This window comes from Hypanus sabinus, unplaced genomic scaffold (assembly GCF_030144855.1).
Source record: "Hypanus sabinus isolate sHypSab1 unplaced genomic scaffold, sHypSab1.hap1 scaffold_377, whole genome shotgun sequence".
In the NCBI taxonomy this organism is placed as follows: domain Eukaryota; kingdom Metazoa; phylum Chordata; class Chondrichthyes; order Myliobatiformes; family Dasyatidae; genus Hypanus; species Hypanus sabinus.
This window is the reverse complement of record NW_026781269.1, coordinates 113,311-128,225: the sequence shown is the minus strand read 5'-3', so window position 1 is coordinate 128,225 and position 14,915 is coordinate 113,311. Positions and strand designations below refer to the sequence as shown.

Below are 14,915 nucleotides of genomic sequence, written 5' to 3'. Positions count from 1 at the left end.
CTTATCCCCTTTTCTACTGTGGGATCTCTCTACCCCATCCCCCCTCCTCCTGTGGGAACCATTCCCCTTCCTCCTGTGGGATCTCTCTACCCCATCCCCCTTCCTCCTGTGGGATCTCTCTTCCCCATCCCCCTTCCTCCTGTGGGATCTCTCTACCCCATCCCCCTTCCGCCTGTGGGAACTGTCCTCCCCATATTCCTTCATAGAATCATAAAATCATAGAACACTACAGCACAGAAAACAAGCCATTTGGCCCTTCTGCTGTGTTGCAAAACTTTATTCTGCTAGTCCCATTGACCTGCACACAGTCCATAACTCTCCAGACCTCTCCCATCCATGCATCTGATTTACTCTTAAAACTTAAGACTGAGTCCACATTTTCTACATCAGATGGCAGCCCGTTCCACACTCTCACCACTCACTGAGTGAGGAAGTTCCTCCTAATGCTTCCACTAAACCTTTCCCCTTTCACGCTGAAGCCAAGTCCTTTTGTAATTTATCTCTCCTAATCTGTGTGGAAAGTGCCCATTCGCATCTAGCCTGTCTATACCCCTCGTAATTTTGTAAACTTCTATCAAATACCCCCTCATTCTTCTGCGCTCCAAGGAATAAAGTCCTATCCTGTTCATTCTTTCCTTGCAACTCAACTCCTGAAGAGCTGGCAACATCCTAGCAAATCTTTTCTGCACTCTTTCAGTCTTACTGATATCCTTCCTATAGTTCAGTGAACAGAGCTGCACACAATACGCCAAATCTGGCCTCACCAATGCCTTATACAACCCCACAATAACATCCCGACTCCTATACTCAGTACTTTGATTTATGAATGCCAGGATGCCAAAAGCCTTCTTTACAACCCTATCCGCCTGTGATGCCACTTTCAGGGAATTATGCATCCGAACTCCCAGATCCCTTTATTCCTCCGCACTCCTCAGTGCCCTACCATTTACTGTGTATGTCCTACCTTGATTTGTCCTTCCAAAATGGAACACCTCACTCTTGTCTGCATTAAATTCCATCTGCCATTTTCTGGCCCATTTTTCCAGTTGGTCCACATCCCTCTGGAAGCTTTGAAAGCTTTCCTCACTGTCCACAACGACTCCAATCTTAGTGTCATCAGCAAATTTGCTGATCCAATTTATCACATTATCATCTAGATCATTGATATAGACAACAAACAACAATGCTCCCAGCACAGATCCCTGAGACACACCACTAGTCACAGGCCTCCGTCTGAGAAGCAATCATCCACTACCACTCTCTGTCTTCTCCCACACAGCCAATTTTGAATCCAATTCACAACCACTCCATGGATACCTTCTGTCTGAACGTTCTGAACTAACTTCCCATGTGGGACCTTGTCAAAAGCCTTACTAAAGTTCATGTAGACAACATCCACAGCCTTTCCTTCATATGTATTCTTGGTAACCTCCTCGATAAACACTACAGGATTTATTAAACATGATCTACCACACACAAAGTCATGCTGACTATCTTTAATCAGCCCTTGGCTGTCCAAATCCTTGTATATCCGATCTCTCAGAACACGTTCCAATAGGTTACCTACTACTGATGTCAGGCTCACTGGCCTGTAATTACCTGGTGTACTTTTGGAGCCTTTTTCAAACAACGGAACAACATGAGCTACCCTCCCATACTTCGGTACTGCACCCGTGGCTGAGGACATTTTAAATATTTCTGCCAGGACCCCTGCAATTTCTACACTAGTCTCTCTCAAGGTCCGAGAAAATATCATGTCAGACCTGGGGGATTTATTTACCTTTACTTGCTGTAAGGCAGCAAGCACCTCGTCCTCTTTAATCTCTATATGTTCCATAAAACATAGAATAGTACAGCACATTACCGGCCCTTCAGCCCACAATGTTCTGCCGACCCTCAAACCCTGCCTCCCATATAACCCCCCTCCTTAAATTCCTCCATATACCTGTCTAGTAGTCTCTTAAACTTCACTAGTGTATCTGCCTCCACCACTGACTCAGGCAGTGCATTCCACGCAAAAACCACTCTCTGAGTTAAAAACCTTCCTCCAATATCCCCCTTAAATTTTCCTCCCCTTAGCCATGTCCTCTTGTACTGAGCAGTGGTGCCCTGGGGAAGAGGCGCTGGCTGTTCACTCTGTCTATTCCTCTTAATATCTTGTACATCTCTATCATGTCTCCTCTCATCTTTCTTCTCTCCAAAGAGTAAAGCCCTAGTTCCCTTAATCTCTGATCATACTCCATACTCTCTAAACCAGGCAGCATCCTGGTAAATCTCCTCTGTACCCTTTCAAATACTTCCATATCCTTCCTCTAGTGAGGCGAAAAGAACTGGACACACTGCTCCAAGTGTGGCCTACTAGAGTTTTGTGGAGCTGCTTCATTACATCACATCTCTTAAACTTTATCCCACGACTTATGAAAGCTAACACCCCATAAGCTTTCTTAACTACCCGATCTACCTGTGAGGCAACCTTCAGGGATCTATGGACATGTACCCCCAGATCCCTCTGCTCCTGCATACTACCAAGTATCCTGCCATTTACCTTGTACTCTGCCTTGGAGTTTGTCCTTCCAAAGTGTACCACCTCACACTTCTCCGGGTTGAACTCCATCTGCCACTTCTCAGCCCACTTCTGCATCCTATCAATGTCTCTCTGCAATCTTCAACAGTCCACTACACTATCTACAACACCACCATCCTTTGTGTCACCTGCAAATTTGCCAACCCACTCTTCTACCCCCACGTCCAGGTCGTTAATAAAATTCACAAAAAGTAGAGGTCCCAGAACAGATCCTTGTGGGACACCACTAGTCACAACCTTCCAATCTGAATGTACCCCCTCCACCACGACCATCTGCCTTCTGCAGGCAAGCCAATTCTGAATCCACCTGGCCAAATTTCCCTGGATCCCATGCCTTCTGACTTTCTGAATAAGCCTACTGTGTGGAACCTTGTCAAATGCCTTAATAAAATCCATGTAGATCACATCCACTGCACCACCCTCATCTATATGCCTGGTCACCTCCTCAAAGAATTCTATCAGGCTTGTTAGGCATGATCTGCACTTCACAAAGCCATGCTGACTGTCCCTGATCAGACCATGATTCTCTAAATACCCATAGACCCTGTCTCTAGGAATCTTTTCCAACAGCTTTCCCACCACAGATGTAAGGCTCACTGGTCTATAATTACCTGGACTATCCCTAATACCTTTTTTGAACAAGGGGACAACATTCGCCTCCCTCCAGTCCTCCGGTACCATTCCCGTAGACAACGAGAACATAAAGATCCAAGCCAGCGGTTCAGCAAACTCTTCCCTTGCCTCGTGGAACAGCCTAGGGAATATTCTTTCAGGCCACGGCGACTTGTCCGTCCTAATGTATTTTAACAACAGCAACACCTCCTCTCCCGTAATATCAACATGCTCCAGAACATTAACCTCACTCATGTTGTTCTCACCATCATCAAGTTCCCTCTCATTGCTGAATACCGAATAGAAGTATTCATTGAGGACCTCGCTCACTTCCACGGCCTCCAGGCACATCTTCCCACTTTTATCTCTAATCGGTTCTACCTTCACTCCTGTCATCCATTTGTTCTTCACATAATTGAAGAATGCCTTGGAGTTTTCCTTTACCCTACTCGCCAAGGCCCTCTCATGCCACCTTCTTGCTCTTCTCAGCCCCTTCTTAAGCTCTTTTCTTGCTACCCTATATTCTTCAATAGACCCATCTGAACCTTGCTTCCTAAACCTCATGTATGCTGCCGTCTTCCACCTGATCAGATTTTCCACCTCACTTGTCACCCATGGTTCCTTCACCCTAACATTCTTTATCTTCCTCACCAGGACAAATTTATCCCTAACATCCTACAAGAGATCCCTAAACATCGACCATGTGTCCATAGTACATTTCCCTGCAAAAACATCATCCCAATTCACACCCACAAGTTCTAGTGTTATAGCCTCATAATTTGCCCTTCCCTAATTAAAAAATTTCCTCTCCTCTCTGATTCTATCCTTTTCCATGATAATGCTAAAGGCCAGGGAGCGGTGATCACTCTCCCCCAGATGCTCACCCGCTGAGAGATCAGTGACCTGACCCGGTTCGTTACCTAATATTAGATCTAGTATGGCATTCCCCCTAGTTGGCCTGTCAACATACTGTGACAGGAATCCATCCTGGATATACTTAACAAACTCTGCCCCATCTAAACCCTTGGAACTAATCAGGTGCCAATCAATATTAGGTAAGTTAAAGTCACCCATGATAACAACCCTGCTATTTTTGCACCTTTCCAAAATATGCCTCCCAATCTGCTCCTCTGTATCTCTGCTGCTACCAGGCGTCCTATAGAATACCCCCAGTAGAGTAACTGCTCCCTTCCTGTTCTTGACATCCACCCATACTGACTCAAAAGAGGATCCTGCTACATTAGTTCAGGTATGGGGGAGACAGTCAGAGCAGAGGTGTGCTCCGTATGCAGTATGTGGGAAGTCAGGGTCAACACAGTTGTCCCTGATGACCACACCTGCAAGAGGTGCGTCCAGCTGCAGCTCCTATCAGCCCGAGTTAGGGAGTTGGAGCAGGAGCTGGATGAACTACGGATCATTCGGGAGGCAGAGGCAGAGATAGATAGGAGTTATCAGGAGGTAGTCACACCAAAAAACCAAGAAGTAGGCAGATGGGTGACGGTCCAGAGAGTCAGGGGGAGCAGGCAGAGAGAGAAGAGCACCCCGCGGCCATTCCCATTAACAATAAGTATACCGTACTGGATACTGTTGATGGGGATGACCTACCAGGAATGAGTTGTAGTGGTCCTGCCTCTGGCACAGAGGTTGAACCCTCAACTAGAAAGGGGAGGAGGGAAGAGAAGAGAAGCCGATAGTTTTAGGGGATTCTATAGTTAGGGGGGCAGATAGGAGATTTTGTGGGCAGATCGGGAGTCTCGGATGGTATGTTGCCGCCCTGGTGCAAGGGTCCGGGACATCTCAGATCAGGTGCAGGCTATTCTAGAGAATGAGGGCATGAACCCAGATGTAGTGGTCCATGTAGGGACCAACGATGTAGGTAAGGTGAGTGAGGGGGTTCAGGGAGTTAGGAGTGAAGCTGAAAGGCAGGACCTCCAGGGTGACAATCTCGCGATTGCTACCTGTGCCACGTGCGAGTGAGGTGAAGAATAGAATGATTATGCACATTAATACGAGGCTGAGAGCACGGTGCAGGAAGGAAGGGTTCAGGTTTTTGGATAATTGGTCTTTGTTCCAGGGACATTGGGAACTGTTTCGAAGGGACGGTCTACATCTGAACCGGAGGGGTACTAACATTCTTGCAGGAGTGTTTGCCAGTGCTGCTCGGTGGGGGGGGTTTAAACTAGATGTGCAGGGGGCAGGGATCCAGATCCAGAGGGTTGGTCAGAAGGAGCATGGGGTTAAATGTGTAGAAGGTTTGGGTGATCTTGAGAAGGTCATCAAAATTCAGGGTGCAATTAGCCCGATGGAAGTTCAAGGAGCTGGGTTAGGTACAGTAGACAGTGTTTTAAGCAAAGAGAGGTGGAATGGGCTAAGAGTTCTATACTTGAATGCGCGTAGTGTCAGAAATAAGACAGATGAGCTTGAAGCTCAGATGAAAATGGGGAACTACGATATTGTTGGGATAACGGAGACATGGCTGCAAGGGGATCAGGCCTAGGAATTGAGTGTACCAAGGTATACGTGCTATCGTAGAGACAGAAATATGTGAAGAGGGGGTGGGTTGGCCCTGTTGGTGAGGAATGAGATTCAGTCCTTAGTAAGAGTTGACTTGGGAACAGGGGAAGTAGAGTCTGTGTGGATTGAGCTGAGGAACAGTAAGGGTAAAAAGACCCTAATGGGTGTTGTGTACAGGCCCCCAAACAGTAGCGTGGATATTGGGTACAAGTTGATTAGGGAGTTAACATTGGCATGTGCTGAAGGTAATGCAGTCGTTATGGGAGATTTCAACATGCAACTGAACTGGGAGAATCAGGTAGGTGCTGGACCCCAGGATAGGGAGTTTGTGGAGTGTCTAAGGGCTGTATTTTTGGAACAGCTTGTGCTTGAGCCAACCAGGAAGGAGGCTATTTTGGACTTGGTGATGTGTAATGAACAGGAATTGATAAGTGATCTTGAAGTAAAGGAGCCATTAGGAAGTAGTGATCATAACATGATAATTTTATATCTACAATTTGAGAGGGATAAGAGCAGATCAGAGGTGTCAGTGTTGCAATTAAATAAAGGAGACTACGGAGCCATGAGGGAAGAGCTGGCCAAAGTTAAATGGGCGGATGCCCTGGCAGGAAAGACAGTGGATCAGCAGTGGCAGATATTCTTGGGCATTATACAAAAGATACAAAAGCAGTTCATTCCAATGAGAAGGAAGGATTCAAAGAGGGGGAAGGGGCACAGTGGTTGGCAAAGGAAGTCAGAGATTGTATAGCATCAAAGAAAAAGAAGTATGACAGGGCTAAGATGAGTGGGAATACAGATGATTGGGAAAGTTTTAAGGAACAGCAGATCATAACTAAAAAAGCAATCCGGAAAGAAAAAATCAGGTATGAGCTCAGTCTAGCCAGGAATATAAAAGCGGATAGCAAAAGCTTTTTAGCTATGTGAAGAGAAAGAAGATAGTTAAGAACAATGTTGGCCCCTTGAAGAATGAATTGGGAGAAATTGTTATGGGAAATAGGGAAATGGCAACAGAATTTAATGCATACTTTAGATCTGTCTTCACAAGGGAGGACACAAGCAATCTCCCAGATGTATGGATGGGCCAGGGTCATAAGATATCAGAGGAATTGAGACAGATTGACATTAGGAAAGAAACTGTGATGAGTAGACTGGTAGGACTGAAGGCTAATAAATCCCCGGGTCCAGATGGTCTGCATCCGAGTGTTCTGAAAGAGGTGGCTCAGGAAATTGCGGATGCATTGGTAATCATTTTCCAATGTTCCTTAGATTCAGGATCAGTTCCTGAAGATTGGAGAGTGGCGAATGTTATCCCACTTTTCAAGAAGGGAGGGAAGGAGAAAACGGAGAACTATCGCCCTGTTAGCCTAACGTCAGTCGTGGGGAATATGCTTGAGTCCATTATTAAGGACGAAATAGTGGTACATCTTGATGGCAGAAATAGGATTAGGCCGAGCCAGCATGGATTTACGAAGGGCAAATCATGCTTGACTAATCTGTTGGAGTTTTTTGAGGGTGTAACAAGGATGTTAGATGACGGTAAGCCAGTGGATGTTGTGTACCTAGATTTTCAGAAGACATTCGATAAGGTGCCACATAGGAGATTGGTGAGTAAAATCAGAGCTCATGGCATTGGGGGCAGGGTTTCAACATGGATAGAAAACTGGTTGGCAGATAGAAAGCAAAGGGTAGCAGTGAATGGGTGTTTCTCGGACTGGCTGGAGGTGACTAGTGGGGTACCACAGGGCTCTGTATTGGGACCACAGCTCTTTACGATTTATGTCAACGATTTAGATGAGGGCATTGAAAACTATATCAGCAAGTTTGCTGACGATACTAAACTGGGTGGCAGTGTGACATGCGAAGAGGACGTTAGGAGAATACAGGGAGACTTGGATAGGCTGAGTGAGTGGGCAGATACTTGGCAGATGTCATTCAATGTGAATAAATGTGAAGTTATCCACTTTGGAAGCTGGAACAAGAGGGCAGAGTATTGTCTGAACGGTGTAGAGTTAGGTTAGGGAGAAATGCAAAGAGACCTAGGAGTCCTAGTTCACCAGTCAATGAAGGTGAATGAGCAAGTGCAACAGGCAGTGAAGAGGGCAAATGGAATGTTGGGCTTTGTTACAAGGGGAATTGAGTACAAGAGCAAGGATGTCCTTTTGCATTTGTACAGGGCCCTGGTGAGACCACACCTGGAATATTGTGTACAGTTTTGGTCTCCAGGTTTAAGGAAGGACATTCTGGCAGTTGAGGAAGTGCAGCGTAGATTCGCTAGGTTGACTCCTGGGATGGCTGGGCTGTCTTACGCAGAGAGATTGGAGAGATTGGGCTTGTACACGCTGGAATTGAGGAGATTGAGAGGGGATCTGATTGAAACGTTTAAGATAATTAAAGGATTTGATAGGATGGAGACAGGAAATATGTTCCAGATGTTGGGAGAGTCCAGTACCAGAGGGCATGGATTGAGAATAAGAGGTCAGTTATTTAAAACAGAGTTGAGGAAGAGCTTCTTCTCCCAGAAAGTTGTGCAGGTGTGGAATGCACTACCTCGGAAGACGGTGGAGGCCAATTCTCTGGATGCTTTCAAGAAGGAGCGAGATAGATATCTGATGGATAGGGGAATCAAGGGATATGCGGACAAGGCAGGGACTGGGTATTGATAGTGAATGATCAGCCATGATCTCAGAATGGCGGTGCAGACTCGAGGGGCCGAACGGTCTACTTCTGCACCTATTGTCTATTGTCTATTACCCACCTTTTCTGCAGCTGTAATAGTATCCCTGACCAGTAATGCCACCCCTCCTCCTCCTTTTCCCCCTCTCTATCCCTTTTAAAAGCACTGAAATCCAGGAATATTGTGAATCCATTCCTGTCCTGGTGACAGCCAAGTCTCCGTAATGGCCACTACATCATAATTTCATGTATGTATCCAAGCTTTCAGTTCATCACCTTTGTTCCTGATGCTTCTTGCATTGAAGTACATACACTTTAGCCCTTCAACCTTACTACCTTTATACCCTTTATTCTGCTGTTCTGTCCTCAAAGCCTGTCTATTTGTCAGATCTGACTTTACTCCATGCACTTCTTTCACTGCTCTATCGCTCCGGGTCCCATTCCCCTTGCAAATTAGTTTAAACACTTCCGAATCATGCTCGCAAACTACCAGCAAGGATATTGCTCCCCCTCGAGTTCAGGTGCAAACCATCCAATCTGTACAGGTCCCACCTTCCCCAGAAGTTATCCCAATGGTCCAAAAATCTAAAACCCTGCCCCCGGCACCAAATCCTCAGCCACGCATTCAGCTGCCATCTCCTCCAATTCTTAACCTCACTATCACGTAGCACTGGCAGCAATCCTGAGAACGCCACCCTTGAGGTCCTCGTCTTCAGCCTTCTGCCTAGTTCCCGAAACTCACACTTCAGTACCTGATCCCTCTTCCTGCCTATGTCGTTAGTACCAACATGTTTCACGACTTCTGGTTGCTTTCCCTCTCGTACCAGGATGTCATGCACCCGGTCAGAGACATCCCGGACCTGGCACCCAGGAGGCAATAAACCATGCAGATGTCCTTCTCTCGTCCACAAAATCTCCTGTCTGCTCCCCTGACTATAGAGTCTCCAATGATGACAGCTTTCCTCTTCTCCGTCCCATCCCTCTGCACCACAGGGTCAGACTCAATGCCGGAGGCCCTGCCACCGTGGCTCACACCTGGTCGGTCGTCCTCACCAACAGCATCCAGGATGGCAAACTTATTATTCAGGGGAATGGCTACAGGAGTGCTCTGCACGACCTGTCTACTCTCCTTCGCTTTCCCCCCTGGGACTGTCACCCAACGACATGCTTCCAGCAGCATAGGTGTGAATACCTCCCTGAAGCTCTCATCTATGACTGCCTCATTCTTCCTTATGAGTCGAAGGTCATCCAGCTGCTGCTCCAGATTCCTCACACGGTCTTCCAGATCGCCCAGCCGCATGCACCTGACAGATGTGATTCTGCGGGAGAGGGGAGTTCCTCCAAGACGGCCACATCTCACAGAAGATGCACATCACCATCTCAGGAGGCATTGTAAAAGCCTGTCAAAGCCTCAAATCCCCACACACTCACTGACCGCTTTCCACAGGCCGCTGCGCTTGAGCTAACCCTCTGTTTATTTGTTTGAGCTGTTCAAACTGCTTGGTCACGTGACCTCGATTGACAATCAGCTGCTTTCTGCTGAGTCTGAGCTATTCAAATCTTGGTTGTCTTGATTTGCACAGTCCAAATGCCAAAACTGCCAGAATCTCTCGAGCCTCAAATCTCCACTCCTTCACTGGCCGTCTCACTCACTGGCTGCGTTCCATGACACTACTCTTTGTTTCCTTTAATTCCATCTCCGCTATGCCAGTTTCCTGAGTAGACACTGACGCAAAAAAAAACTGTTTAAGATCTTCCCTATCACGTGAGGCTCCACACATAGACGACCACTCTGATCTTCTCGGGGACCAATTTTGTCCTTTACTATCATTTTACTCTTAATATACTTGCAGAAATCCTTTTTGGTTACCACATTATCTGCCAACACAACCTCATGTCTTCTTTTTGCCTTCCTGATTTCCTTCTTTAGTATTCCCTTACATTTTCTATAATTTTCAAGTATCTCATTTGTTCCTTGTTGCCTCTACCTGATAATCAACTAATTTTACAGAAACATGAACCCCTCCCTCATGCACCATCTCCTCGGCCATGTATTTAGCTGCATTATTCTCCTATTTCTAGCCTCACTAGCACGTGGCATGTGTAGCATTCCGCCGGTGGGATATCGCTTTCCCATCCCCCTTTCATACTCTGGTCTCTCTGTTCCTACCCCCCCCCCCCCGCCCTTCCTTCCAACTGTTGGATCTCTCCTCAGCATCCACCTTCCTCCTGTGGGATCTCCCATCACCATCCCCCTTCCTCCTGTGGGCTCTCTGTTCCCTATACACCTTCCTCCTGTGGGTTCTCTCATCACCAGCTCCTTTCCTCCTGATGAATCTCTCCTCCTCATCCCGATTCCTACAGTGGAATCGCTCTTCTCCACTGCCCCCCCCCCCCCATGCACCTGTGAGATCTCTCTTCCGCATCCCATTTCCCATTTCCTACCGTGGGATCTCTCTTCCCCATCCAACTGTGGGGTCTCTATTCTCATCCGCCCACTTCCTATGGGATCTCGCTTCCCATTTCTCTTCCTCCTGTAGCATCTCTCTTCCGCATTATCCATTCTTTTCTGGGATCTCTCTTCCCCAAAACCCTTCCTCCTGAGGGATCTCTCTTCCTCCTGTGGGATCTCTCTTCCCCGTCCCCCTTCCACCTGTGGGATCTGTCTTCCCCAACACCCTTCCTCCCGTGTGATCTGTCTTCCCATCCCCATTCCTCCTGTGCCATCTCTCTTCCCCATCCACCTTCCTCCTGTGGGGCCTCTTTCCCATCCCCCACTTCCTGTGGGATCTCTCCTAATCTTCCCAGTTCCTCCTGTCGGATCTATCTTCCCCATCCCCCTTCCTCCTTTGGGCTCTCTCTTCCCCGTCCCCCTTTCTCCTGTGGGATTTCTCTTCCCAATCCCACTTCCTCCTGTGGGATCGCACTTCCCCATCTCCCTTCCTCCGGTGGGCTCTCCATTCCCAATCTCCCTTCTCTTATGAGATCGCTCTTCCCTATCCCCTTCCTCATGTGGGATTTATCTTCAACACTCCTTTTCTTCCCGTGGGATCTCTCTTCCCCATCCCCCATCTTTGTCTGGGATCTCGTTTCCCCATCCCCCATCCTCCTGTGGGTCCTCTGTTCCCATCCCTCACTCTTCTTGCGGGACCTCCCTTCTACATCCCCATTCCTGCTTTTGGTTTGCTCGTCCCTCCGACCTCCTCCTGTGGGCTCTCTCTTCACCATCCCCCTTCCTTCATTTGGGCCTCTGTTCCCATTCCCCTCTTCCTGTGGCATCTGTCTTTCTCATCTCCCTTCCTCCTGTGGCATCTCTATCCTCCATCCCGGTACTCCAGTGGGAACTATCTTCCCCATCCCCCTTCCTCCGGTGGGATATCTCTTCCCCATTCACATTCCTCTTTGGGATCACTCGTCCATCCGAAATCCTCCGGTGGGCTCTCACTTCCACATCCCGCTTCCACCTGTGGGATCTCTCCTACTCATCCCACAACCTCCTGTCTGATCTCTCTTCAACATGCTTGATCCTCCTTTGGATTTCCCTTCCCTACCCACTCCCCCCATCTTCCTGTGGATCTCTCTTTCCAATCCCCCTTCCTCCGGTGGGATTTATCTTCCCCATCCCCTTCCTCCTGTGGAAAATCTCTTCCGAAGCCCCTTTCCCCCGCTGGGGATCTCTCTTCCCCACCCCCTCCCTCGTGTGGGATCTCTGTTCCAATCCCCCTTCCTCCTGTGAAAAATCTCTTCCGAAGCCTTCTTCCTCTACTGGGGACTCTCTTCCTCCGGTGGGGTCGATTATATTCCCCTTCCCCATTCACCTTCCTCCTATGGGATTTATCTTCCCTTTCCCACATCTTATGTGGGATCTAGCTTCCCCTTCCCTTTTCCTCCTGTGGGCTCTCTCTTCCCCATCTCAATTCTCTTATGAGATCGCTCTTCCCTATCCCCTTCCTCATGTGGGATTTATCTTTGACACCCCCTTTCTTCCTGGTGGATTTCCCTTCCCTTTCCCCCTTCCTCCTGTGGTATCTCTCTTCCCCATCCCTTCAGCTCGGGTGGGTCTATTTCACTGTGTCCCATTGCCATTTCTGCATTTCGGTCAGGAACACTTTTCTCACCATCGGGGAATGGGACAGAATATCTGGAGTTTACAGGGTCACGCCGACAGACGAAATTACTGACATTCGGCGAATACCCTGGAGCTGGGCAGTGAGGGACATTGACAGTGATGGGAACACAGATCAGTGATTTACTGAAGAGTTTAATGTTTCCTGAACTATCCGAGTGAGAGAAATTCCCCCAGACTCATGGTTTGAATTACTTTCTTTATCAATCTGTCTGTTTGTGTTTAGACTTGGGCGGAATGACCTGGGAGATTCAGGAATGAAACTGGTGTCTGCGGCTGTGAGGAACCCAGAGTGTGAAATAAAGAAACTGTGGTAAGTACCAGACAGTGGGAGATTGTGTTTACAGTCACTGGGTGTCTGACACTGAACATTAATCTGATCATTAATTGTGTTACTGATAAACACTGGGGATTTGTGCCGGCTCCTGTCTCTTTGTGTCCTTCACCCTCACTCTCTCTCATCTCCAGGCTGGACAATGTCCATCTCACAGATTCTGGTGCAGAAGATCTCGCCTCCACTCTCGGTACAAACACATCACTGACAGAGCTGGACCTGAGTGGTAATAAACTGGGAGATTCAGGAGTGAAACTGGTGTCTGCGGCTCTGAGGAAACCGGAGTGTAAAATACAGAAACTGGAGTAAGTACCAGACTGTGGGAGAATGTGTTTACAGTCACTGGGTGTCTGACACTGAACATTAATGTGATCGGTACTTGTGTTACTGATAAACACTGGGGATTTGTACTGTCTCCTGTCTCTCTGTGTCCTTCACCCTCACTCTCTCTCATCTCCAGGCTGGAGGAAGTCGGTCTCACAGATTCTGGTGCAGAGGATCTCGCATCCACTCTCGGTACAAACCCATCACTGACAGAGCTGGACCTGAGTGGTAATAAACTGGGAGATTCAGGAGTGAAACTGCTGTCTGTGGCTCTGAGGAACCCGGAGTGTAAAATACAGAAACTGGGGTAAGTACCAGACTGTGGGAGATTGTGTTTACAGTCACTGGGTGTCTGACCCTGAACATTAATGTGATCAGTAATTGTGTTACTGATAAACACTGGGGATTTGTACCGTCTCCTGTCTCTCTGTATCCTTCACCCTCACTCTCTCTCATCTCCAGGCTGGTCTATGTCGGTCTCACAGATTCTGGTGCCGAGGATCTCGTCTCTGCTCTCAGTACAAACCAATCACTGACGGGGCTGAACCTGAGATCAAACTCTCTGACAGACCGATCTGTCCCTGCTCTCCGCCGCTTCATACTGACCCTCCCGAGTCTGGAGCGCATCCAGTGAGTGTTTGTGTTAATGTTCAGTGTGATAAAATATCAGCGGATCCGAGGGTTTTCTGGTGATATTTGTCTGTGTGTGTTGTTGAAACATTAACCCCGGTCCCCTGTTACTGACACTGTTGAGTAAACTGTTTATGTCATCTTTATTCTCCCATCTGTTTCAGGCTGTGGGGGAATCGATTCAGTGAGACCGGGGAGAAGGAACTGAGATCTCTACAGGAACCCAGGCCTGGACTGAGAGTGACCGTGTGAACATCTGAATGTGGTGAATCGGTTCAGTGAGACCTGGAGGAAGGAACTGAGATCTCTACAGGAACCCAGGCCTGGACTGAGAGTGACCGTGTGAACATCTGAATGTGTGAACATCCCCGCCCGCGGGATGGGGACATCTTGGCCCGCCCTCCCCTTTAACTCTCGCCCTTACCTTTAATGGTGTTGATTCCCAACGGTTTTAACGGAACCAGCTCGGGACTCGCGCTGTGTGTCGCTCGGAGCGGTCCCGCAGTGACGTGTTTCCGCCTGTTGTCCGGCGGGGCAGCTTCCACCGGATGTGTGTGTTCGAGAGCCCCACGTGACACCCCGGAGAATTACCCGGACAGGAAGAGCCCGGGGGCCGGGGCTCAGTCTGGGACACCAGTATCCCGGGGTGGGATCATCCCGGGAGAGAATCCTTTTGCTCACTTTGCTGAAGACGGTGCATTTGACAGACTGGCCGATATAATGATGTTAAACGGACAAATCCCTCGGCAGTGACCCTGGATCAGCAGCGATCCCGGACACGGCCCTGAAGTGTGATTTTATAATCATCGGTTCCCCGATGCAGAGTGACGGTGAGAAATGGAACTGATTATTCAAACTGTCACTCGTTGTCGCCGGTCAGTTAATTGTGTGTGACTGTGAGTGAGTCGGGAGCAGCTTATTTATTCCCGCACGTCAGCAGCTCACACATGGTTTAATTTACATTTGTCATGATGAAATCAATAAACCGCTGTAACTTCCTGTCCTGGCGCCGGACTCGAGTTTTATTTGAGGTTTCTGCTGCCCCCCGCACCCTGTGCACTGCAACAGTGGGTCGGAGCTCCTCACACTGACACATTAGCGTCTCTGCTCCAGGCTGA

General features: G+C 48.2%; 1 protein-coding gene across 1 annotated transcript in view; it reads left to right on the top strand.

Moving 5' to 3' along the window:
• Nucleotides 1-14,484, top strand: part of LOC132388669 (NACHT, LRR and PYD domains-containing protein 3-like) — a 60,016-nt gene extending 45,532 nt beyond the window's left edge. The window contains exons 9-13 of the mRNA XM_059961043.1: nucleotides 12,736-12,822; nucleotides 12,978-13,148; nucleotides 13,304-13,474; nucleotides 13,630-13,797; nucleotides 13,962-14,484. Of these exons, the coding sequence (XP_059817026.1) occupies nucleotides 12,736-12,822; nucleotides 12,978-13,148; nucleotides 13,304-13,474; nucleotides 13,630-13,797; nucleotides 13,962-14,049 (685 nt within the window). The 3' untranslated portion in view covers nucleotides 14,050-14,484. The remainder of the gene's footprint in view (nucleotides 1-12,735; nucleotides 12,823-12,977; nucleotides 13,149-13,303; nucleotides 13,475-13,629; nucleotides 13,798-13,961) is intronic.
• The last annotated feature ends 431 nt before the right edge of the window (nucleotides 14,485-14,915 follow it).